Source organism: Nicotiana tabacum, chromosome 8 (assembly GCF_000715075.1).
Source record: "Nicotiana tabacum cultivar K326 chromosome 8, ASM71507v2, whole genome shotgun sequence".
Classification (NCBI taxonomy): domain Eukaryota; kingdom Viridiplantae; phylum Streptophyta; class Magnoliopsida; order Solanales; family Solanaceae; genus Nicotiana; species Nicotiana tabacum.
Window position 1 is genome coordinate 46731778 of NC_134087.1, and position 26335 is coordinate 46758112.

The 26335-nt window shown below is 36.5% G+C and overlaps 1 protein-coding gene across 2 annotated transcripts; it reads right to left on the reverse strand.

Moving 5' to 3' along the window:
* Positions 1-15808: 15808 nt before the first annotated feature.
* Positions 15809-21092, reverse strand: LOC107818360 (mitochondrial carnitine/acylcarnitine carrier-like protein). 2 transcript variants are annotated; one of them, XM_016644366.2, is made up of 4 exons: positions 20825-21092; positions 20554-20648; positions 17244-17632; positions 15809-16705 (listed from the first exon to the last, which is right to left on the reverse strand). In XM_016644366.2, the coding sequence occupies exons 3-4, from the start codon at positions 17630-17632 to the stop codon at positions 16204-16206; spliced, it is 891 nt and encodes a 296-aa protein (XP_016499852.1). In that variant the 5' UTR covers positions 20554-20648; positions 20825-21092; the 3' UTR covers positions 15809-16203. The 2 variants fall into 2 exon arrangements, with proteins under 2 accessions (XP_016499852.1, XP_016499851.1); XM_016644365.2 differs by having other exon boundaries at positions 20777-21092.
* Positions 21093-26335: the final 5243 nt, after the last annotated feature.

Sequence of the window (26335 nt, forward strand, 5' to 3'; positions counted from 1 at the left end):
CATGTACGTCACCGTATTTATCAAAACAATTCGAAATACCGGGTTTTGTACCCTCAGTTCCAGATCTACAATGGTTACTTACCTCAAACCAGGGTGAATTACTACTCCGCGATGCCTTTGCCTCTCGCCTCGGCCTCAACTCGCGCCGAATCTACCCAAAATCAGAATCATAACATTAGAATATGCTAAAGGATCGAAGCCCAAGCGAAAATAATCAAATTACCAAAATCCCGAAATTGGCCAAACCCGACCCCCGAGCCCACGTCTCGAAATTCGATAAAAATCACATCAACGGAATCTTTATCCTCCCACGAGTTCATACATACCAAGAGTACCAAAATCCGACCATAAATGGTCCCTCAAATACTCAAGTCTAGATCTCCAATATCAAGCCCTAATTTCCCCAATTTTAACCCTTAATAAAACTAATACCATGATTAACTAATGGAAAAATGATCATAAACTCAAGTAATGAAGCTTAGGGAACCTACCCAACTGATTCCCTTCGATTCTCTCTTGATTTCACTGCCCTAGCTCGCTTCCCGACTTCAAAAGATGAAGAACTTAGCAAAATTTCGCAAAGGGAACATTATATAACTTCTGGCCCAGGATTTATTTTGCACCTGCGGTCCAAATCTCGCACCTGCTCAACCGCTTCTGCAGTACCACGCGCCGCATTAGCGGTTTCCACTTACTCGACCAATTTCCGCATCTGCGGTTAAAATATCGCACCTGCGCCATCGCAGGTGTGCCTCCTCGACCGCTTCTGCGGTTTCAGCTAACCTTCAACTCGGCCGCATCTGCGGCTCCCTTTTAGCTTCTGCGAGACCGCACCTGTGGTCCCCTATCCGCAGGTGTGGTTATGACAACAACTCCAACTCTTCAGCTGCCAAACAAAATTTCCAAACTTTCCGCCAACCATCCGAATTCACCCCGAGGCCCCCGGGACTTCAACCAAAATCACAAACACATCATATACTACTACTCAAACTTATACAAATCTTCAAAACACCTCAAACGATATCGAATCAACCAAAACACATCGGATTCAAGCCTAAGTTTTCAAAATCTTCTGAATTACGCTTTTGATCAAAAAGTATACCAAACCACGTCCAAATGACCTGAAATTTTGCACACACATCACAAATGATACAACGGGCCTACTCAAATTTCCATAATTGCATTCCGACCCCTATATCAAAATCTCACCTATCAACCGGAAAACGCCAAAATTTGAATTTCGCCAATTCAACCTAAACCTTCCACGGACCTCCAAAATACATTCCGATCACGCTCCTAAGTCCTAAATCACCTAATGGATCTAACCAAATCATAAAAATTCCAATCTGAAATCATATACTAACAAGTCAAAACTTGGTCAAACCTTTCATATTTTAAGCTTCAAATTGAGAGTTGTTCTTCCAAATCCATTCTGATTACCCTGAAAACCAAAACCGATGATTTACATAAGTCATAATACATCACACGGGGCTAGTCATACCCGAGAACTGGCGAGCGAAGTGCAAAAGCTCAAAGCGACCGGTCGGGTCGTTACATCCTCCCCCACTTAAACATACGTCTGTCCTCGAACGTGCCTAGAGTTGTTCCGAAAACCATCAAATTGTTGTGTAACCTTACCATGCACATACCCAGGGGTGATCCCATGCCACCCTATCTCATATATGTCCGATAACATAATGTAACTAAAATTTCGCAATCCAACCTAGCCCATAAATCTTAGAACCACATTTCCACTTCTGAAATCATCAACAAGATCAGAATCTCACAACTATACTCTGAATAAGCCCGAACAAGCTGTAACAGACTATACCTGCAGCCTCCAATATAATTACATGATATACCACATAGCTCAAACTCTCGTAGCGACAACTTCTGATCACAGCAGTTTCTCAGAACAACCGAATATCAATAATAAACCTCTTAACAAATGAAGTCTCATTCCAACACTTTTGTATACTGCCAATGACGAATAAAATACGTGGAAAGTCATACTCCTCAGATCAACCATTCGTGAAACCACTTCTCCTTTGGCAAGGACCATAGCAAATTTTTGAGCTGAACATCGATATTCTCCTTACAACACACTCAAACCGAATCCGCTTGTATTCATTATAGATCCCAACGATCTCATCTAATCTAACACAACTACTCTAGTGCCATGACACATCAATACAATCTAAAGCCATAACTCGTTCAATCCACGCACCAATAAGCAACAATCCGAACGTACTCAAATCATGAAAAATGACTCAAATGAGAGAGTTGTATCGCAAGCTCACCAGTACCACCACACACAATGCTGAGAACCCGTCACATATCGTAGAAACAGAACACAAAAATCTAACCCGCAAGGTCATACCTCCACATAACTTCGCTGCAATGCGCGACCCTACCCAAACACTGGTCCACATGAAACCTCTCAAGTCACTATGCTCAAAATCGACAACCACGCGCAATCTGAGGTCTAGAACTAAAGCAAATCATCATAGCCATGGCGAAGCAATTGACATAACATTACACAAACCCGAAAGGAAACAACTGATATGCCATCTGCCGAGTAAACCCAATACTCTTCCCGCTCGAATTCCACTAAGAGACCCCAATAAAACTGCACCACATATGCCTATAACCAACAAATCCCAACGCCTCGCAACACGGAAAGGTAACCCATAGGTCTCCCTAGATCACTAATAAGCTCAATAACAATCAAATCAACACATCCCTCAACAATACAACTTGAAGTCAACCAAGCCGACTCGAGTTAGAACACACATCCATATTGGCCTACCAATGAACCCCTTATCAAAGAGTTCCTGAAGCTGATCCTTCAACTCCTTTAACTTCATCGGTGCCATACGATACGGTGCCCGACACTAAATCAATACCGAAATCAACAACCCTGTCCGACGACATGCCGGGTAGCAGGAAACACATCCGGAAAATCCCTCATTATCGGAATTGAATCAATGGTAGGAGTCTCTGCATTGAGATCCATCACAAAGGCCAAATAAGAAAGAAAACCCTTCCTAGCCATCCGCTAGGTCTTCAAAAATGAAACCACCCTACTGGGAACATAATTCGTTGAACCTCGCCATTCAATCTGTGGCATTCCCGGCATAGACAACGTCGTCGTCCTAGCGCAACAACCCATAATAACACGACATGGAGACAACCAGTCCATACCCAATATCATACCAAAATCTAGCATACTAAGCAATAAGGATCCACTCAGGTCTTCAAACCTCCAATAGTTACCACACAAGATCGATATACACGATCCACAACCACGACCTAAATGTTTATGAGGACTCACAGTCTCCAAATCCATACAACACGCAAATCACCATATTCGATCCCAACTCCACCGTCCAAATATACAACACACCTCTAATACCCAATCATTCCACGAGAGGTACTCCTATAATTCTTCTGTGCCACCAAGCAAACTCGAATATCAGCAGTCAATCCAACAAGAGAGTGTCGCAATACTAATGAAGTATCCTCAACTCAAACGCATCGCCCTTTATAAAATGTATACCCTCATCAAGCCACACTAATCAGTGATCTCATTTATCTAGTCATCTGAAACTATCCATGCTACCTAAGCATTTGTGACCTTCCTTTAAAAATTGAACTGTGACCTTACATATGCAAATCTCAATCCTACACAATATACCGCATATATCATACCATCCTAGGATAAACATGAGAACTTCATATCCATTCCGAGCCACAAGCAATTATGTACTCAACTATCCACGAACTTTCTAGTGATCCCATCTAGAAGAAAATCACTATACATCCCATTCTCCTCACGCTCGTAGAAAATATACATCTCTAACCGTGGTAGAAATCATCAAGAACTCTCCGAATTCCATTTGCACAAAACTAAACCGTCAAGACTGAATCCTTCTAACTCACCCGAGCTACGCAGGCCACTAAAATCCAAGAGCATTGTCGCGAAACACCAGTAGAAACTCATTACCTCGTAAGCACCCAAAGAACTAGTCATATCCTTACCATGTCGATCCGACCTACTACCAAGCTATCCCATCTATCCAAGTTCCTTCTGATTTACCTTCAACTTGATACTTCTTCTCGCTATAACACCACAATCCTCGACCCAGATTCGCCATACGAGACCCAAGCCTAAAGCCACACCGTCCTATGGTTCATAAGCCGCTGACTACTCTCTCAAATATCCCCACAAGCACCACGTTGGAAATACTTTCCCTGAAGAGACTTCTTGTGAATCTAAACCCATTACCTTCACTTTCCTGATACTGATGTGTAGAATCCATAATGATATAGAAATACCACGAATCTTGACACCTTCCAATGCAAACCTCAGTTTCTAGCCAAATATACAACCTGAAAATCTCCAATTATTACATGTAAAATCTTGAACCCATTAGAACCATTCTCGAGAGTCATCCAATCTACTCAAACTGCAATTAGACCAATCAAACGGATCGGATGACCTGTGCTCCGTTAGCACTCCGACACCGCAAAATGTAACCTCACCTTAATGCAACCAAGCAACTTCCTGTTATATGCACCATACATCCTTTACCAATAACAACTCAAGTCATTTTGTGATTCTCATACGCCCATAAAGCATAACATAACCTTTATTGAAATTTCCTTTACTCGAGCCATCCTCGGTCTCAACCTCCGTAAGCCATAACTGATTTACCAGTATGCCTCAAACTGGAACCAATATAGCACATAACTGTGCAATCAACTAATCAATAGCAGACTCCCTCACTTGGCTCAAAGCCATAGATCAAAACACACAATAACGCATAATGCATATACTCTATTACTACCATAATACCATAGTGAGATTAAACTTAATCCTTCATAAGCTCGTGCAACACAGACCATCTAGTACTTCAAATCTTCTGCAAAATCTCGCATTCCCCCTCGTAACAGTCAAGCCCACTCTCTTAAGCGACCCAAATTCAAATTGCAACACATATATTTTACTAGTAAAAAAAGATCTTCCAACAAACAACATAAGGATCACACAAACTTCAGAACACTCCGCAGGAGATAACCCACATGCTCCGCCTCAAACTAACATCTCTTTATACCCTTCCACCATCATAAACATTATGCAGTCACTTAATCTTCCTGAGTTTGAACTCATATCACAACGTGAAATCTACTTCACTTCCCAACTAGGCAACATGAAAAGATCCTTCAACACACCCATAACTCGGGGTTATACATCAAATCACGATGGAAATCAAGCACCAGATAGTTCTTGCTATCCCAAAGAAGACCCTTCTCATCTCATTCAATTCATATGAACACATCTCACAGTCACATCACACTCATCACGTAACTATCCAGTCATCACTTCCTTTAATAGGGACACTATCAAACATATAAATTCAGAAACACGCGTTCCACAATCACAAGCTCAAGGCAAGGCCCGGCATTAAGTCCTCCATACTAGCCCAATATCAACAAACAAAGATCACATCTCGCCCTCGATCAGGGAATCACAAGCCGTCGATGCTAAGCCAATACCGTGAGCTCATGCGCTCATACGAACGCGTGGAAGGAATTCAAAGAGTTACATTTCAAACTGAATCAAGGACGCATGATAAGAATCCAAGAATGTGAAGTTTTTCCTAAAGGTTCTGCAGCCTCCCGAGGATAAGTATAGACATCTCTGTACCGATCCGCGAGACTTTACTGAACCGGCTCATGACTCGCGAAACCTATGTAACCTAGGCTTTGTTACCAACTTGTCACGACCCCAAATACCGGTCATGATGGCGCCTATCACATTACTAGGCAAGCCAACCCAAACCATTAATCACAACGAATTTCTTTTATAAAACCATTTTCTAATACGGATTTAAATCTCAATTTTCATAAGAAATGTATAAACAACCAAAATTGTGCGGAAAATCAATAAAATATTAAGCCAACACAGCCCAAACATCTGGTGTCACGAATCTAGAGCCTCTAAATATACAAATCCGACTATCTAATACATAACAAGTCTAAAATGCATAAAAGAACAAGATAGGAAGAAGGAAAGCAGGGCTGCGGATGCCATGCATCTACCTTGCAGTCTCCGGCAAACTCTGAATGTGCTGAGGACCCTCACTCTGCCGCTTGGGCATCTGGATCTGCACACAAGGTGTAGGGAGTAACGTGAGTATGCTAACTCAGTAAGTAACTAAAGTAAATAAGGTTTGAAAGCAGTGACGAGCAGTTAAAATCATATAAAGGAATAACAACAGGATAGCAGATCAAACTACACAGTTTAAAAACCAGCTTCGTCATAAAAACTTCAGTTTCAATTGGAATACTTGAAATAATTTACTTAGCAATTTTCAATAGAGGCTTATTTTAAAATAAGAGTGAAATCAGTGAAAATATCATAAATGGGCCCCTCAGGCAAGGTATTACTCATAATATGGCCTCTCGGTAGACTCTCAGTCACTCGTGACTCAGCTCTCATCACTCAGTACTCACTCTCAACACACAAGCTCAATAATATCTCACAATAGTAATAATCATAGTAACTGCTGCGGTGTGCAACCCGATCCATAGTTTATAGTCGACTACGCTCACTGGGGGTGCATAGACTCCGGAAGGGCTCCTACAACCCATGCATCATATCGCTGCGGCGCGCAACCCGGTCCAATATATATATCGATGCGGTGTGCAGCCCGATCCATATAAGTATTGTTGCGGCGTGCAACCCGATCCATAATATATACATATAATATTGCCGTAGCGTGCAGCCCGATCCACAATATTGATAATTCTCACCATTAGGTCCTCAACCTCTCTTACTCATTAACCTCACAGCCACTCGGGTGTAACAGTAGAAATCAGGGAACTCAGTCCGGACAGTCCTCACATTAAGAAGTAGAGTGGTAAAACCAGTTTTAAACAATAAACATGTAAAACATGACTGAGGATATGCTTCTCAACAGGTCGGCACGAGGCCCCAAACATGGCATACAACCCATAATACAGTATAAATGTCTAAAACATGAGATATCATCATATTTCAAATCAAATATGCGACTTAATAGTCTCTACGGGACGGACCAAGTCACAATCCCTACTGGTGCACACCCACACACTCGTCACCTAGCATGTGCGTCACTGCATCTATCAAAACAATTCGAAATACCGGTGTTTTATACCCTCAGTTCCAGATTTACAATGGCTACTTACCTCAAACCGGGTGAATTACTACTCAGTGACGCCTTTGCCTCAACTCGCGTTGAATCTACCCAAAATCAGAATCATAACATTAGAATATGCTAAAAGATCGAAGCCCAAGCAAAAATAATCAAATTATACCAAAAATCCCAAAATTGGCCAAACCCGACCCCCGGGCCCACGTCTTGAAAATCGATAAAAATCACATCAATGGAATCCTTATCTTCTCACGAGTTCATACATACCAAGAGTACCAAAATCCGACCACAAATGGTCCACCAAATCCTCTAGTCTAGGTCTCCAATACCAAGCCCTAGTTTCCCTAATTTTAACCCTTATTCTCCACTAATACCATGATTAACCAATGAAAAAATAATCATAAACTCAAGTAATGAAGCTTAGGGAACTTACCCAACTGATTCCCTTCGATTCTCCCTTGATTTCACTGCCCTAGCTCGCTTCCCGACTTTAAAAGATGAAGAACTTAACAAAATTTCGCGAAGGGAACATTATATACCTTCTGGCTCAGGCTTTTTTTTGCACCTGCGCAACCATTTCTGCGATACCACGTGCCGCATCTGCAGTTTCCACTTACTCGACCAATTTTCGCATCTGCGGTTAAAATATCACACCTGCGCCATCGCAGATGCGCCTTCTCGACCGCTTCTGCGATTTCAGCTAGCCTTCAACTCGGCCGCATCTGCGGCTCCCTTTTAGCTTCTGCGAGACCGCACCTACGATCCTCTAGCCGTAGGTGCGGTTATGACAACAACTCCAACTCTTCAGCTGCTAAACCAAATTTCCAAACTTTCCGCCAACCATCCGAATTTACCCCGAAGCCCCGGGACCTCAACCAAAAGCAAAAACATATCATATACCACTACTCAAACTTATACCAATCTTCAAAACACCTCAAACGACATCGAATCAACCAAAACACATCGGATTCAAGCCTAAGTTTCCAAAATCTTCCGAATTACACTTTTGATCAAAAGGTATACCATACCACGTCCGAATGACCTGAAATTTTGCACACACATCACAAATGACACAACAGACCTACTCAAATTTCCGGAATTCCATTCCGACCCCTTTATCGAAATCTCACCTATCAACTGGAAAATGCCAAAATTCCAGTTTCGCCAATTCAAGCCTAAATATTCCACGGGCTTCCAAAATATATTCCGATCACGCTCCTAATTCCCAAATCACCTAACGGAGCTAACCAAATCATAAAAATTCCAATCCGAAATCATATACTAACAAGCCAAAACTTGGTCAAACCTTTCAAATTTTAAGCTTCAAACTGAGAGTTATTCTTCCAAATCCATTTTGATTACCCTGAAAACCAAAACCGACAATTTACATAAGTCATAATACATTACACGGGCTAGTCATGCTTGAGAACTGGCGAGCAAAGTGCAAAAGCTCAAAACGACCGGTCGGGTCGTTACACTAAAAGAGTTCAGTTAATTCAGTCTGTGTTATTTGGAATACAAGCATACTGGGCAGAGCTCTTCACCTTGCCCATGAAAGTGATTAAGCTCATTGATGTCTATTGTAGAAGCTACTTGTGGTCTGGCAATAATCAACTAACCAAAAAAGCTCTAATAGCTTGGGAGAGAGTATGCACACCTAAAGCTGCACGTAGTTTGAATTTAACCAACATCTAACTATGGAATAAAGCAACTATAACTAAAACTTGTTAGGACTTAGCTCATAAACAAGACAGATTGTGGATGAAGTGGGTTCATGAATACTACATCGAGAGACAACAATTCAATGACATTCGAGTACCACCACAGGCCTCTTGGATTGTGAGACAAATTCTGCGTGCTCCTGGGAACTTATAACAACTTCAATATAACTCCTCCCCTAGTAAAAGTGCAATTAGGATGGGGATTATACTAGAGTTTCATGGAAATGCTTAGTATTCAACAATGATGCAAGGCCAAAGACAAAATTTATTATGTGGCTGCAGTTACAAAGGAAGTTATTAACAACTGATCGGTTGCTTAGATGGAATTACAGGTAGATTAGTGTTGTGTCCTTTGCCAAGACTGTAATGAGTCGAGGGATCACTTATTTGTGCACTGTGATTATACAAAATAATTATGGAAGGAGCTTATGAGATGGATAAAATATGATCATATGCAGGCAGGAACCCGTGAATACCACTAGATTGAGTCATTAACAATGCCAAAAGGTAAATCAAAGGCTGCTCAATATATTCAAGATGGTGTATGCTGAGAGTGTCTATGCAATCTGGATGGAGAAAAATCAAAAAATATTCGAGAAGAAGAGCAAAGGATGTGATCAAAATGCAAAGGAGATTGCATATAGTTGTTGTGCTCGAGCTACTCCTAGATTTCGCATATTATTAGACAAGTTTAGATTCTAAGTAGTAACTTATGGAATAGTTTGATTTGTATTCCTTTATATTGTATTTTTCTACAGATAGCAAGATGTGTGAGCTTGGCTAAGGTATTGTAAGGTTTACAAATGGTAATTAATAAAAATTCAGTTAATTACCAAAAACAAAAATAGAGGTGGATCTAAAATTTAAACTTCATGGGTTCAACTTTTAAGTTTTTTAGCATTGAACCCATTATATTTTTTAAGTTATGGGTTCATATCTACAATTTTTGCAATTTTAATGAATTTTTATAAATAAACTTTTACTCCGCGTTGAAAATTAATGGTCAATTAAACTTGTTATTATCACACCATATATGCCACTGGTTCTAAACATGTCATGAAAGCAAGATATAAATCTGTTTTACTGCCATTCGCTCGGAATGCATGGACGGACTAGCTAGAAGGGATGGATGATATTTTTAATGATGACAATCTGCAATAAGTCACTCCTATTTTTTTTTAATCACTGTGACTATACCTTCTCTATTGCTTTTTTGAGCCGAGGGTCTCCTGGAAACAGCCTCTCTACCCTTCGGGGTAAGGGTAAGGTATGCGTACATATTACCCTCCCCAGACCCCACTTGTGGGATTATACTGGGTCGTTGTTGTTGTTGTTGTTGTTAACTATACCTTCTCTTTTATCATCTTTATCTCTATAGTTGAAGCCAAAATAGAAAGGAAAAAAAAAAGCAACCCGGTGCACTTATGTGCAAGGTCCGGAGAAGAGCCGGACCACAAGGATCTATTGTACGTAACCTTACCCTACATTTCTGCAATAGGTTATTTTCACAGCTCGAAATTAAGAACACTCATGAGCACTAGACTGATGGATTATTATATGCAGCGAAAGCAATCCCAGTATCAAAATCACATGTAATTTAGACAACTAGCATAAACGGGATTTCACGGGTTACCTCTTGAAGCGTGAACATATCTTTTCTACCACGTGAGCCTTCAGTTCCATAACTTCTCAATGGAATCTCCATCACCCGCACAATCGTGATCCTCGAACGTTCCACGGTCTTCTACTGTGTTACCCAAATAATACCCGAAAATAACAATTTCGTGTGGGCGAAATTTCTAGGAAAACTTGGCTGAAAATTTCAGCCACCATGTACTCATCCCTCTAGGTGGAAAACCTTATGTATTTATAGCACAAGTTTTAAGAGTTAAGACCCTTTTCCAAAACCTGTTAGGTTTTCTTTTCCACCAGAAAAAGGATTCCTTTATTTCCTATTATTTAGGCACAGTAGGGACCACAAAATTTAATTAACAAGGCTTCCAATTATGGAATTAATTTGTAATTTTCGAAATTAATATCCACCATAATTAATTACGAATTATTCCACTAAAAATTCGTAATTACACTCCTTATTCAATTTCGAAATTCATCCATTAAATCTTATTTAACTCCCCATGTTAAGATTCAGATACGAATCAATTAAATTAAATTACTGACGATTTAATTTATTGATTATTTCCTTTAGACTTTCGCTTAACTTATTTCATGTGTCGGATACAAAATCCACCGGCCGGGTTTACACGTGAAAACTTATAAGCTTTCATAAAGGTATATCATCAATCTCTAAACTGAGACATGGATTCCATCAACTAACTATTACTTCGCCAATATATATTAGTATTATCCAATTTACCAGGCATATTGACCCACGAAAGAATCTCGCCTTTTAATAAATCAAAACAATAATAATATACACAGCTAATAATAATTATATCAAGATTAAGAGTATAAGTACATTTAATGGCTAGAGAGTTTATTTTATTAAGTCAGTATAAAATACTTATCTCTACCTGGTCCGTTCAATACATACAAAATGTACTAGCACAAGAAGTTGGAATTAAACCATTCCCATAATCAAGATTAATTATATTTAATCTTGTGCTACAATCATTCCTGATGGTTTGTCCAATTCCATCATTCGATTGTGAACTCAAACTTTATACTTATAAGAACCGATGATTTAATCTTCCGTGTATAAGCTAAACTCTATACACTAAATCATCTACTATATAAGCAAAGGACACAGACTATTATATGATCTATTTAAAACTTTATTAAAACTGAATAAACAATTATTTCATAATAAATACTATATCTAAACCAAACTCATGGTTAATAGTATATATCCCAACAATCTCCCACTTAGACTTTTAACCATGATAATTATTAGAATATACTATATCCAAATGCATGGTTAATAATATATGCCCCAACAATATCCCACTTAGACTCATAACCATGCATCTACAACTTTCTCACGCATTCTTTTACATGACTATTAAAAGTCTTCACCAAATAAGGTTTTGTTAAAGAATCTTGCCAAGTTATATCTGATGCAATATTTGTCCAGTAGTACTTTGTCGTAATTATCTAGTTTGGTATTAAACTCTTCAGAGATCCTGTTACCGAAACTATTCCAAGAATGAACACCGAACTATAATTTTCTTTAGCTTTCTCCCACTAAGACGAAGTACCACTAATATTACCTTCGTTACCTCACGACATTGAAATATTAGTGACTTCTTACTATAGTGTTCAATGTTCAAACATCACTCCTACTCGATAAAGGCATATTATGTCTATTAACGTTCTCTCACTACTTAAATGCAATGGAACGTCAATTCTGACGTGTGGGTTTTGATGTTCTTGAACATCTAGTTATTTCTTTGCTCAGTTCCTGTAAAAATAGTTTACTTCTAGGAATATGTTTTATTAAACAGTCCTTATCTAGAAAAATGCATTTGTTTTAACAATTGCCTTATTTTCTTTAGGACAATAAAATAAAGTTTCATTCGTTTTCTTGGATATTCGATAAACATGCACCTATCCATCCTTAGTTCCAACTTACATATCTGCTTTCCCTTTCAGCACATATGCGGGATAATCCTATATCTGAACATGCCACAGACCAAGCTTACATTCAGTCCACAGTTCTATAGATGTCCCATGTACTAGCTTAGAAGGAACTAAATTCAGAATGTAATTTGAAGTTTCCAGGAAATATTCCAAAAATAAATAAGGCAAATCTGAATGACACATCATTAGTCTATCCATATCCAAAAGAGACTTATTTCTTCTTTCTACTATACGACTCTATTATGGAGTTTACGGTGTAGTCAATTGAGATGTAATCCCTATTCTGATATGTAACTAAAAAACTCTTTAGAGAGATGCTCGCCACTACAATCAAATTGTAGTAACTTAATATATTTCTTTGGTGCTTCTCTATTTCAAGTCTTAAAAACCTTGAATTACTTAATTCATTAAGACTTACAGTGCATCAAATAAATATATTAATATTTTGAGTAATCATTTATGAACGTCATAAAATACTCAAAATCTATCTCTTACGAGTATGTTCATTTAACCATACAAATCAGAAAGGATTCATTCTAGCTTATCACTAGTTTTATTTCCTTTTAAAGGGAAACATCTTTTAGTCAAATTTCCTTCCAAACAGGATCCACAAGTTGGTAGTGCCTCTACTTTCAATGAACCTTAAGGTCCATACTTGACCAACTTGAAATCCTATCCAGATTAATATGACTTAGATAAAAGTGCACAGAAGTTTTACTTAATTTTGAAGAACATATTCTCTTATGAGGTAGACTAATATTATTCTGTTCAGGAGAGACATCAATATATAATAACAAGGTCATGCATTCATGTACCACAAGAGATAAAGTGTTTATTAAGCTCAATAACTCAAGAGTTATTCGAAAATAAAACAAATATCCATCTCTTATTTTGCCCAGAAACCGGAATTAAATTCCTTCTAACAAAAATACATATATTGCATCCTTAAAATTAATGCCTTATCACTAAAAGAAAATTTTAACAAGTAATACGACAAATTGCATAAAATCATTGTGGAGTTGAGATAAAAATATTAAATAGATCATAATAAGTCAAAACACTGAATAGTAAAATTCAGACTGCATTCAATATTTATATACATACATGCATCTGGAATAATAAATTTCGATGGGAAAAGAATTATTCATGCAAAGTATATTATATAATGCAAGAATTATACAATCCAAAAATAAATAGAACCAACTCAGATGGAGAGTATACTATTATTTTCAGTCAATTGTATATAACTTTTTAATACAAAAATTTTAAAACACACTACACATATATGTCATGCATCTTGAATAGCAATTTCGATGGGAAAGAACTACTCATGCAACATACATATGCAATGCCAGATTATTCACTCCAATAATTAAAACAGACCCAACTCAGATGGAGAGTATACTGTTAATTTAAGTCAAGTGAACATCATTTTTAATAGCTCTAGTTTCATTGATCCAACATGTATACTCAGATGGAGAGTAAGTACACGATATCAATTACTAGTATTTCACCTAGTGAGCTTACAATAAATTTATCCGATATGGAGGAAGACCTAAAGTCAACGCATAAATTTATTACTCACTTGAAATTAATATTGGAAGACCATAGAAATATATTTCTATCACCACTTAATCATGATTGTATTGTAGTTACAAAATTGATTCAACCCTTTAAGCTCAGACGGAGAGTTAATACTGGTTATCAATAACTAGTAACTATAGCCAGTGAGTTCATAATAAATTTATCCGATATGGAGGAAGACCTAATGTCAACGCATAAATTTATTATCTCACTATAAATAAAAAAAAATGAAGACCATAGGGGTTTATTCTCATCACCACTTTATCACAACCACGAACTTTTCTCTGAGGATTAAGTTCCATATTAAAAAAAATGCTCAATACCCATTTAAACAGTCTTAAAATACTAAAATTAATATTTCACACTGTATAGTGATGATTATTGTTGACTGGACTATTTCTGATAAATCTACCAAATTTCATATCAATCAAAAATTGCGACCAAATTTGGAAAATTATCATTTTAAGCATTTTTTTAAGAATTTAAAATATGACCTATATTTTTTTTTTATCATATACCAATTCATGTCAAATCAACATGTGTTATCACGTTCCAGATTAGACATATAAAATGATAGAAAGAATGACTTCTCGTATGTAAATCACATTTTAATCCGTCAAACCTCCAAAAAACTCACCTAAACGATCCCAAATCGTCAAAATACGATGTGATTCACTGCATAGCAGTGAGTTCTTCTTAAATGATCGTTTCCAATGATCCTACCGAATTTCAGGTCATTCGGAGATCGTGAAATTCATGATCGCCAAAAACTAGACCAAATTCGAATAAATTATTTTTTTGGCGTAGTCAGGATTAAATCCATGTGATTTGCATTCTTGCTATATATCATATCAAGTTAAATCATCATGTTTCAGATTTAACTCAAATATAGCCGATATATAAAGAATAATTTTTTCATATTTATAACAAATTCAATTTAATAAACTACTTGAAAACCCATCTAAACGACCTCAAAATGCCAAAAAAACAACATGATTCACTGCATAGCAAGGAGTTTTTTTTTCACTAGATCGTTTTCGATGAACCCACCAAGTTTCAGGTTAATCGGAGTCCGTCAAATTCATGACCACTAGCCTGTAACCAAACTCGGAGAATAACCGTTTTAAGTAGTTTCATGAATTAAAATAAATATGATATTGATTTCCATTCTCCTTATAATTACACTATGAGCTCAAGGCATATATTATTTTCTTCCTATTTCTAGGATATATAATATCTCCTTTTGCAATAAATTATCCTTTTATTAAATACATAAGAACCTGAGATATTATATTTTCTCCCGTTCAGTGAAAACCCCAATATCTCTTCTCATGGGTGGAGTTAGTTTCACTAGTACCCAAAGATAAATACTCTTTTTCTAGTTATGAACCTCCACCATTAATGTAGATTTCTCAAGGATAATTTTCACATGGTATATTAAACATATTTCAATGACTCAAATAAATAGACCATTTTGTGGATCCTACTTATTAATCATAATGCTCAATCCATGAATAGATATAATTTCACATGTACAAATTTACTAAGAATTTTTCATGAGTTCAAATAAACAACCACTTCAGTGGTAACTATTTATTACTCATAAAATTCTCAATTTACAAGTGAATATATATTTAGCTCATAAAATTATTTTATTGTAGACCATAGCTTAAAAGTCATACCAACATAGACTATCTTTAAGTCTTCAACCAAGAATCATGCTTCAATTATTTGGAATGTTAAGATACGGCATTGTGAATGTCTGAATAAAATGTACAATCTCATGGGTTTTTAATCCATCATCTTGTCATTCTTGACATCGACAAAAACGAATAAACACTGAAGATGAAAGCATAGCAGATAACAAAAACTGGCAACTAATTTGGTAATCTATGCCTCTTGTATATTTGTATGATAACAAAACTTAGCTCACAAAAATCTCTTTCTTCTTAGTCTCCAAAAAATGGTATAAAATTTTTTAAAGCACAATTGTCCTACTGGGGTAGCAATTGGAACTACAGATCATTCCAACTGGGAAAAAACCAAGTTAAAGAAGTAAGTGTAACCGTTCCAAAAACCTTCCATCAATCCTAAAGGAGCGATTATCCCAAACTAGACCGAATCATCTCATATGCCAAGAAGCAAGCAGCATTTGCTGGGACACTACGCGCTATAGCAGGTCCAAACCCCTTGTAAAAGCCTTTGGCACCTTCTGATGCCAAAATCTTCCGAAAAGCATCAAAAGAACTAGAGTATTTTGGGTTTCTATAATCATCAACCTGAATTACACTCTTAATAACATCTGTTGGATACACTGCGAACCAGACTGAACCGCCAGCCAAGCCTCCAGCTACTATAAGTGAACCCCTTCCCAGTCCAGAAGTATCCATGCCTCCTGCAAAGTACTGCTTTAACGCTTCGTATACGCCAAACATGACAGCATTTCCCGGTACTTCTCGTGCCAGGGTGGGGAATAGACCTTTGAAGAGACCCCTTACACCTCCTTCAGAACGAAGAACATGCCTTGCAACATCCATTGGCCCTGCATATTTTATGGCCACAGAACCTGATCCTACACTTGTCAATGAGCTGTGGGCTTGCAATCTGCATCAAATTTGAGAATCCAGCAATCAATTTTGCTAAATACATAAGCAGGTTTACCACTAATGCTACATAGAGGAAGCCTTAAAAGTTAAAGCACATGAATGATGCAAATAGTTTTTACAAGTTGTGTTGGAACATTAGACCACCAAAGCACACAGTTAAAGAGTCCAACTGCAAAACACATGTAAACGCCACTTTGGTGAAAAGAAAATCATAACAATGAGGCCTTAATCCAACCGGCCAACTTGACTGTTGATAATATAGGAGCTGAGGGAAAACTTTACAAACATTTGACGATATGATACTCTTCATAAAACTTGGTACTCTTGTTTTTCCTAGATTAGTGAACTTTGACTAGCATCTTAACATGTCGTATTTCACCATTTTGATATGAGGTGAATTGTAACTTCAGTAGGTATAGTTTCTAAATATCTTTATTAGTCTAGTACAATTTATCTCTGAATAAGTAAAATGTGCCAAATGGATTAGGACAGAGGGAGTATTATAATTTCTGACTTTAATGCTACAAAGAGCTAACCTGCATTTGATGAGCTCAGTTGGGCAGGCAAGAAATGATGCAGCAGTACCAGCAACAGCTCCACAAAGGATTTGCTGCTTGACAGTAAGAGGGGCACCAGGTTCAGACCTTAACAGCGCCTCGGTTTGACCTCTAACAGTGAAAAGCAAAGCGTTGAAGGCGGCTACAGTTGCAAGTGGAGCTCCCATGCCTTTGTATAAACCCTTTGGACCTTCAGAAGCCACTGTTTTCCTGACTGCATCTATGGCACCTGCATATTTTGGAGGTTGCCCGGGTAATGGAGAAGGCTGGCTTTGGAGCTTGACTTTTATGGTATCAAAAGGGTGGCCAACTATCAATTGTGCTGCTCCACCAACAGTCCCTGCTGTTACATCCTTTGCTATATCCATCTGCAACATTATGAAGACAAAACACAAGAATTAAGGAATAGACATATCTCCAACTGCGCGCAGCTTATTATTTTGAACACAATGAGAGTAAGGCTAGATACCATGTAGTAACTTCTTTGAGAGAGTTATATTGATTGGAAAGGCAAAAATACTTGTCTGAGGAAGACTGATGTCACTTGATATACTATTACTGACACCAATACAAATCCATGTTTGTAATATGTCTTTATTTTTGTTAAGACTGCTGGACAATTAATACTATTTTGAAATAATACACATTATAGTGTTATACTAGTATGTAATTTTTGCTGTTCTTTTTCACCTTCTTTGCTAGTTTCCATACAAGAGATCAAAGTATGCTGAAGGCCTGAAGCATGTGTTGGTTATGTTTGGTTGCGTTATCCTTTTTAATAAACAGGGCCACTTAATTACAAGAGCTTTTACTTAACCATAGATTTTAGTGGTACATATTTATGTAAAAATTGTACGGGGCGCCCTATTTGGTCTCCCTCATTTAACCTATACCCATTTTTTTAAAAGTTTTAACTTGTATCCACTTTTTAAACAACTTCAGCCCCTTTCTCCTCCTCCTTCTCCTCCTTCGTTTTCTTCTTCTTCTTCTTTCTTCTGCTGCTGTTGGTATGAAACTTCGGTTCATGGGATGATTGCCATAAATATGTTTATCAGATTATTTAAAAACAAATTATAAATAATTACGTAAGTTAGTAGACAATAATTTGTGAATATTTCCACGTACTTAAGTTAGCAGACAATGATAATTCTGTTCTTTTCATGTTTATTGTTTCCAAAATTTATGATTTAGATACTATTGGCAATCTGATTATTTATCTAGTATGTTAGAAAGTTTTTTCAAAAACTTCAGCTTATATAGTGCTGAAAATTTTACAAATGAATTAAATAACTTCAGCATCTTCTGCTGAAATATTTGAAAAAGCTTATTCAGGACAAAAAAACTTCAGCTTATTTAGTGCTGAAGTTTTTATAAATGAACTAAATAACTTCAGCATCTTCTGCTGAAGTTTTTGGAAAAGCTTAATGACAAAACTAATGAATCCAGGACAAAAAATTTTCAGCTTATTTAGCGCAATTACAAACAAAAACTTCGGCAAATAGAGAATAAAACTTCAGCTACTATGCTTAAATTCAGCAATTACAAACAAAAACTTCATCACACTTGGTTCAACACACTTGCTACTTTAGGCTCGTCTACTAGAATGCTGAAGTTTTGCGTGATTGTCTTTGCTACTTCAGCCCCGTATGCTGAAGTTACGGGAAAAAGCGTGTACGCTTGTAATTTTTTTTGCAAAGCGGGCACAAGTTAAAACGTGACCAAAAAGCGGGTATAGATGCAAATGCCCCCATGTTTATTTAAAAAACTTACACTGTTAGATTCTTTTGTAGAATACAATTTATTTTTAGTTTCTCTTAACAATAATAACTTGCTTTAGAAAGAAGGTACAGATTTCATTTATTTCATTTAACGTTTTCTAATAGTATTGTTATATTGTAATCCAAGACCTAATAATTAAACACATAAATCTACCAGTAATAATTGCGATTAGTCGTTTAACACCCAGACAATGAGAGGAGGAAAGATAGGAAATTTTTTTTGCATTTTGTCTTGCAGTAATGGAGGGGGTCCTACGTGCTGCAACATTAGACTATTATAGCCCGTTTGGCCAAGCTGCAAAAATTTGAGAAGTGTTTTTTCTCAAAAGTATTTTTTCTCAAAAGTATTTTTTTCAAAAGTACTTTTGGTGAGAAACAGTTTGTGTTTGGCTAATTAATTTGAAAAACACTTCTGAGCAGCAATTAGTGTTTGACCAAGCTTTAAAAAACTGTGTCTAAGTGTATTTTTTTCGAAAGTGCTTTTCAGAAAAGTTCTTTCGGAGAGAAGATATTTTTTTCTGCTTCTCCTCAAAAGCACTCTTTTTTTCAAAAGTTTGGCCAAACACCTTAATTTTAGGAAAAAAAAAGCATTTTTGACCCAAAAAAAAAATACTTTTGCCTCAAATGAAGCTTGGCCTAATAGGCTATTAGCCATTCGAAGCATTACTGGGTCAGTAAGAATGGGCAAAACTAATTTCTTATCATTTTAAAAAAAGTACTGATTTAGAAAAAAAAATTGTGAACAAGTTATGCAATACCTAAGTAAGTTAATATTGCTGAAACAGAGAATTTAAGGAAATTTGTTTAAAAGGAAAAACAAAACAAAACTTGGAAGAATTAAAGTATGTGCACACTGTCGCACATAACGTGTAACATTTAGATGGAATATTAACTAAAATACAAAGTTTTAAGGACAAATTTAGATTACAAAAAGAAAAAGTAAATTAGGTTACTACATTTAGATGGAATAGTCAAAATCTTTTACTTGAAGCCTGGTAAAAGGTTGGTAGTCTTCAATGGCGGAAATAAAATTTAAAGCTGTGGGCTTTAAGATGCCAGCGAAAGAAAGGTACTTCTGCTGAATAAATGATCGAATTAAATGTGCCACCAACTTCTTGATGTTCTATCTCTTTTTATATTTCTCCAAAATAAGGGCCGTTTGGTACGATAAATACGCAAAAATAATCTTGGGATAAAATTTTTAGTATCGCCTCATCTCTTGTTTGGTTATTAATTCTGAGATAAGTTAATCTCATGATAAAAAATAGTACCAAAAAAACTTATATCCGCCGGAGGGTAGAAGATTAATCTAGAATAACTTATTCTAGAATAAAATAGTAATATTAACAATCCTAAGATTAATACATACCAAAACCGTGAATAGAAATGACACCAGCATAACTAATCCAATATAACTACTCGCAGCATAATTTACCCTCAAACCAAACGATCCAGCTCAGAACAGAATCACACAATCCAGCTCAGAAACAAAAGCAATAAAAATTAATTACCTGATTGATTCTGGATAGTGCAACGAATATATATATCCAACTTCAACCCAACCAAATTAAATCCAAAATGTTATTTCAAGACCTTGGGCTGCAATCTGAAATTCCAAGATAGCCAATATAACCAATATTACATAATCAGATCAAATAGTGAAGGGAAAGCATATATAACAGAGTCAATATCGGTATTCGCACAAAAATATACAGAACTGCTATATATTCGTACCTGTAGAAGGTGATGAAGGAGTGGGAAGAAGAGGACGCAGATTCGTACCTTGTGCAATTTTTGACAGAGTGGGTGAGAGATTTATAGTTAATTAATGTCATCATAGGCTCACTTCTCCAATAAATGTCTGTATTTATAAATGGTGGTTTGAATAAATTGCGTCTCCAAGTTACTACCTTCCTTCTTTGATTGCTTACAGATTTAGACCAAAAAAGGAAAATTACTTCGGGCAGAAAAGGAAGAAATAACGTACTGAAATTGCAGAACCAGCCACATTTATGAGTTGCCTTTTTTGAATAATATTTTGCTAATAGTAAAGTGAACTGACTTTCATTTGAGATGTTCGCTTGACTGACAAGTGTTCGAGTCAACATCAAATTCGAAAGATTTTTAGTATATATGTCAAAAGTAATTTTAGGACTTATATATTAAATATGTTATACTCTTTTCCTTTCAATTTAGATAAGTTGGCTTCACTTGGTATAAAATTTAAGAAGAAAAAAAATACTTTTGAAACATGTGGTCCTAAAAGCTTAAGGGGCAAAAGCTTTATCGGGTCATGCCATTTGTATGGCTATAAAAACTTCTCATTAAAGGTAAAGTAGGTAAAATGAAAAGTTTAAAGTTGAATTATTTCTAAATATAGAAATGTTTTATTCTTTTTGAAACGGACTAATAAGGAAAGTGTGTCATATAAATTAAAACGGAGAGAGTATTATTTATATGATTATGAATATGTAATTATTAATAACTAGTCTTATGGTTCGCGCTTTGTGTGTATATTTATTGTTAGTATATTGTGTTCAAATATAAATAGAAGACGTTAGTTTAAGAAAACAGAAACAGAAAATTTCGAGCCCACAAGTTTCTTGTGTGTCCTTAAGGAATTTAATCCCCTCAAAGTTGCCAAGGAATTTAATTCCTCCAAGGATAGAACAGACTAACAATTCCAGGATAGTAGCACTACAAATCACAGAACTTCAGCAATCTCAAATGGTGGAGCAAATCACACAAAATACATATGTTTTGCTTTGAAAATCAATGCAAAATGCAGAAGAGAGAAGGGAGAGTTTTCAGAATAGAGAAATATAAGGTCAAGCCTCTCTATTTATAGCCAACATGAGTCCCAACAGGTACAAAGATGTCTGTATTATGTCGAGGAAGAGGCAAACCCGAATATAAATAAGATAAAGAACACCAAATTTTAACGTGGAAAACCCTTCAAATCGAAGGTAGAAAATCATCCAAAAATCTCTACTATAACAATTAGATAGTTACAAAAGTTCTCCAAATTGGCTACATAACAAGTGCCAAACACGAAGCAACAATAGCAACAAGAGTAACAACAAATCAATTGAAGGAGGAGAAGTCATAAAAATAGAGCTGCTGTTTGGGGAAAAAACTTAGACACTACAGGCCTCTAATCCGACCTCTACTATCAAATCAAACTCCAAGATGTTACGAACACTTAGTCAAAATTTCAGCCCGATCCAATGGTTAACGAATCGAAAAACATGAGTTGAAGTTGGCTGGTCGGAACAATAATCTGCAGCAAAACATACACTTTTTCTTCTCTCTTCTCTCTTGATGAAAGCTCTCTCAAAAACTACTCTTATGTACTAAAGTCTTTCAAAGACTTGTACCAATGAGCATAAAATAATTCTTCAAGGTTGTCCTATTTATAGATAATGAGTGGTGCTTTCTATTAAAGCCAAAACGAACTCTAAATAGGAAAAAATTGAATCCAATTTCGAATAAGATTGGAAACCAAAAGAGAATAGGATTAGGCCATGGGTCATTTGGCTGGACAACATGGACATGAACCCAACAAACTCCCCCTCCAGTCAAGGGTCCAAATATATCATTCAAGTAGAGGAACTATTGATAGGCTTCATGCCTGTCAATTTTTTACAAAATGCATGCTTATCTGTAGCCACCGCTTTTGTCACTATATTCAAAGTATTTTCATCACTGTTAATCTTCTCAACCTCAAATAATTTATCTTCCATGGTCATTCTTATTCAATGATATTTTCTATTTATATGTTTGGTCTTAAAATGAAAAGTAGAGTGCTTGGTGAGACAGATAACACTCTGATTATCATAAAATAAGATGTACCTTGGTTGTTCAAAGCCAAGATCATTAATAAATTCCTTCATCCATAGTGGTTCTTTGTCACATTCTATGACAATAATATATTTGGCTTTTGTGGTAGATAGAGCTATGCACTTTTGTAGTCTAGATTGCCGAGAAATATCTCCCCCTGCAAAAGTGATCAAATAACCGGAAGTGGATCTTGATTATCAAGATTGCCTCCTAAATCAGAGTATGTGTAACAAACAAGTCCAGGCTTTCTACTGTCAAATCACAACTTCAAATATGCAGTACCTTTCAAATACTTTAGTATCCATTTTATTGCATCTCAATGTTCCTTTCCAGGATTAGAAAAGAACTTACTAACAGTACCAACGTCATTCGCAATATCTGGTCTAGTACAAACCATAGCATACATCAAGCTACCAACGACAGAAAAGTAAGAAATACGAGACATCTCCTTTTTCTCTTCATGAGTATATGGACTCTGACTAATGCTCAGTTTAAATTGTTTAGCAAGAGGAGTACTAACTACTTTTGCATCTGTCATATTGGACCTCTTGAGTACCTTCCCAATGTATTGCTTTTGGGAAAAAATAACTCTTTTCTATCAATGTGTCGGTAGATTTGAATGCCTAAGATTTTCTTTGCTCACCCCAAGTCCTTCATCGCAAACGATTTGCTCAGTTGATTCTTAACGACTGCAATTTTGGATGTATTCTTGCCATTAATAAGCATATCATCCACATAAAGAAACAAGATAATAAAATCATCATCAGAGAACTTCTGGAAGAATACACAGTGGTCTAAAGAAGTTTTTTTGTACCTTTATTTTTCTATGACAGATTCAAACTTCAAATACCATTGCCTCGGAGCTTGCTTCAATCCATACTAGCTCTTTTATAATTTGCAGATATAGTTTTTTTTCCTTGATTACAAAACTCTCAGGCTGCTCCATATAAATCTCCTCATCTAAATCACTATGAAGAAAAGCAGTCTTGACATTCATCTACGCAACTTCTAAATCTAGACTCGCGGCTAAGCCTTCTTCACAACATGGGAGAAAATTTCATCAAAGTCAATTCCTTTCTTCTAGACAAAACCCAGCCATAGATGTATGTTGATCTTGCTTTACTCTGAATATCCATTTATTTCTAAAAGCTCTCTTACCTTTCGACAATTTCACTAACTCATGAAGTGACTTTATCTCATCTTCCTTGGCTTCTATCCACTAAAATTTATGAATATCTTGCATGTCTTCGTCATAATTCTCAAGTTCTCCCATGTCAGTCAAAAGTTCATACTCACCAAGAGGATATCACATGGATATTTGCTTCTCCCTTGTAGTTCTTCTAAGAGATATTTTCAGGTGCATTCGAAGTAGTTACCTGAGCATGAATTGGTTGCTGATCAACCACAACTTCATCAACTGGATCATCCATAACATCTACAACATGATGATCATTTTGATCTTGATCAATATCTTCATTATTGTCTTGGGTTCCTTCATGTACAATAAGTGCCTTAGCTTAGCAATATAAATTGGATCAATATCAACTAAGCACTCATTACTCTGAGAATCTATCTTCTCAGCTTTATCAATATCTTTTATAGTCTGGTCTTCAAAGAATATTGCATCACGATTTCTAATAAGTTTATTGTTAGGTAGATCATAAAAAAGATACCCAAACTTATCTTGACCATATCCGATAAAGATGTACTGCTTAGTTTTCACATCTAATTCCAATCTCTCATCTTTAGGAACTTGCACACAAGCTTCACAACTAAAAACTCTCAAGTGCCATAAGAAACATCTTTGGCAAACCAAACTCTGTTTGGGACATCACCATCCAAAGCAACAGTAGGAGACAAATTGACAACATAAGTATTAAGTGCTTCCGCCCAAAATGTATTTGGAAGTTTAGCCTCTGAAAGCAAGCATCTAACTCTCTCAATTAGAGTTCTATTCATCCTCTTTGCCATACCATTCAATTGAGGCATCTTGGGCAGAGTTTTTCGATGACGAATTCCTTGTTCCTTGCAATAGTTATCAAAGAGACCATAATATTCACTACTATTGTTAGTGCGAATACATTTTAATTTCTTCCCCTTCTATCTTTCAGCTAAGGCCTGAAATTCCTTAAACACGCCAAGTGCTTGATCTTTAGATTTCAAAGGATACACCAATATCTTACAATAATGACCATCAATGAAGGTTACAAAGTGAAGTGCACCACCTTTTGAATTTACTTTAAAAGGACCACACAAATCAGATTGTACTAGCTCTAATAATTCGGGTTTTCTTGAAGGATGATGGCTATGAAAGGAAACCCTTTTCTGTTTGCCAACTAAACAATGGATACACTTTTTCAGCTTTGCTTGTTTAACTCCAGAAAGCAAACATTTTTAGCCAAACACGTAATCCTCTCCCGCTCATATGACTCAGTTTTGTATGCCACAATTCTAGTAAGATGTCACTTTCCACCAGATTTATGGAGTCATTAAGAATAGAGCCCTGTGTCACATATAAATGAGAACACTTAACTCTTTGAGTCACTACTAACGAGCCCTTGGTGGGCTTCCATTTGCCATTAAAGAGGGCATTATGGTAACCTTCATCATCTAGTCTTCCTGTAGAGATCAAATTGAAAGGAAAGTCCAGAGCATGTTTGACATTCTAAAGAACTAACGTTGAGCCACTATTAGTTTTCAAACAAACCTTGCCTACACCAAACACCTTAACTTCACTAACATTGCACATCTTTAACACTCCATAATCAACATGGATATAAGATGAGAAAAAGTCTTTTCTTGGTGTGATATGGCAGGTAGATCCAGAATATATTATCCAGCTAGTCTCATGGGATACCAAATTGATGACGTTTTCATCATAAGCAAAAGGGTCATCTCGAACAAAAGTAGCAACATTGTTCTCATTCAACTTTCTTTCTTTCTCTAATGTCTTGCTTCAACTTGTGTCAGGATCTTTTGATATGACCTTTCTTGCCACAATGGTTGCACATAATATTATGGTATTTGGACCTTGAATTACTTCTGATTTTACCTTTGCTCCTTGAACCTCTTCTGTAACCAAAACATCTGCCTGTGAGGAAGAACCCTGATACTTTATCCTTACTTCCTTGTTCAACACACCACTCTTGGCATATTCCATGGTCACCTTACCACCATGAGCTGAATTTGTCAAAGAAACATGAGGATTTTCCCAAAAATCTAGTAGAGAATTATCAAGCCAAAGTCCTTGTATCCCATCATCAAAATTAAATTCCATTCTAGACAACTGATGAAGGACACCCTGAAAATCATTTATGTGATCAAAGATAGGGTTGCCCTCCTTGTATTTAAAGGTCATCAATTGTTTTAGCAGGAAGCATAAAGAGTCTTTAGATTTTCCCACAATGATCTCGCATGTGTCTCATTCATAATATGGTTGTAAATAGTATCTTC

Bases quoted from the DNA above. Each gene is read 5' to 3' on its own strand.
- LOC107818360 (XM_016644366.2), bottom strand. From the start codon at position 17,632: ATGGATATAGCAAAGGATGTAACAGCAGGGACTGTTGGTGGAGCAGCA. The intron at 16,706-17,243 runs GTTAGCTCTTTG...AATTTGATGCAG, and splicing joins ACTGAGCTCATCAAATGCAG to ATTGCAAGCCCACAGCTCAT.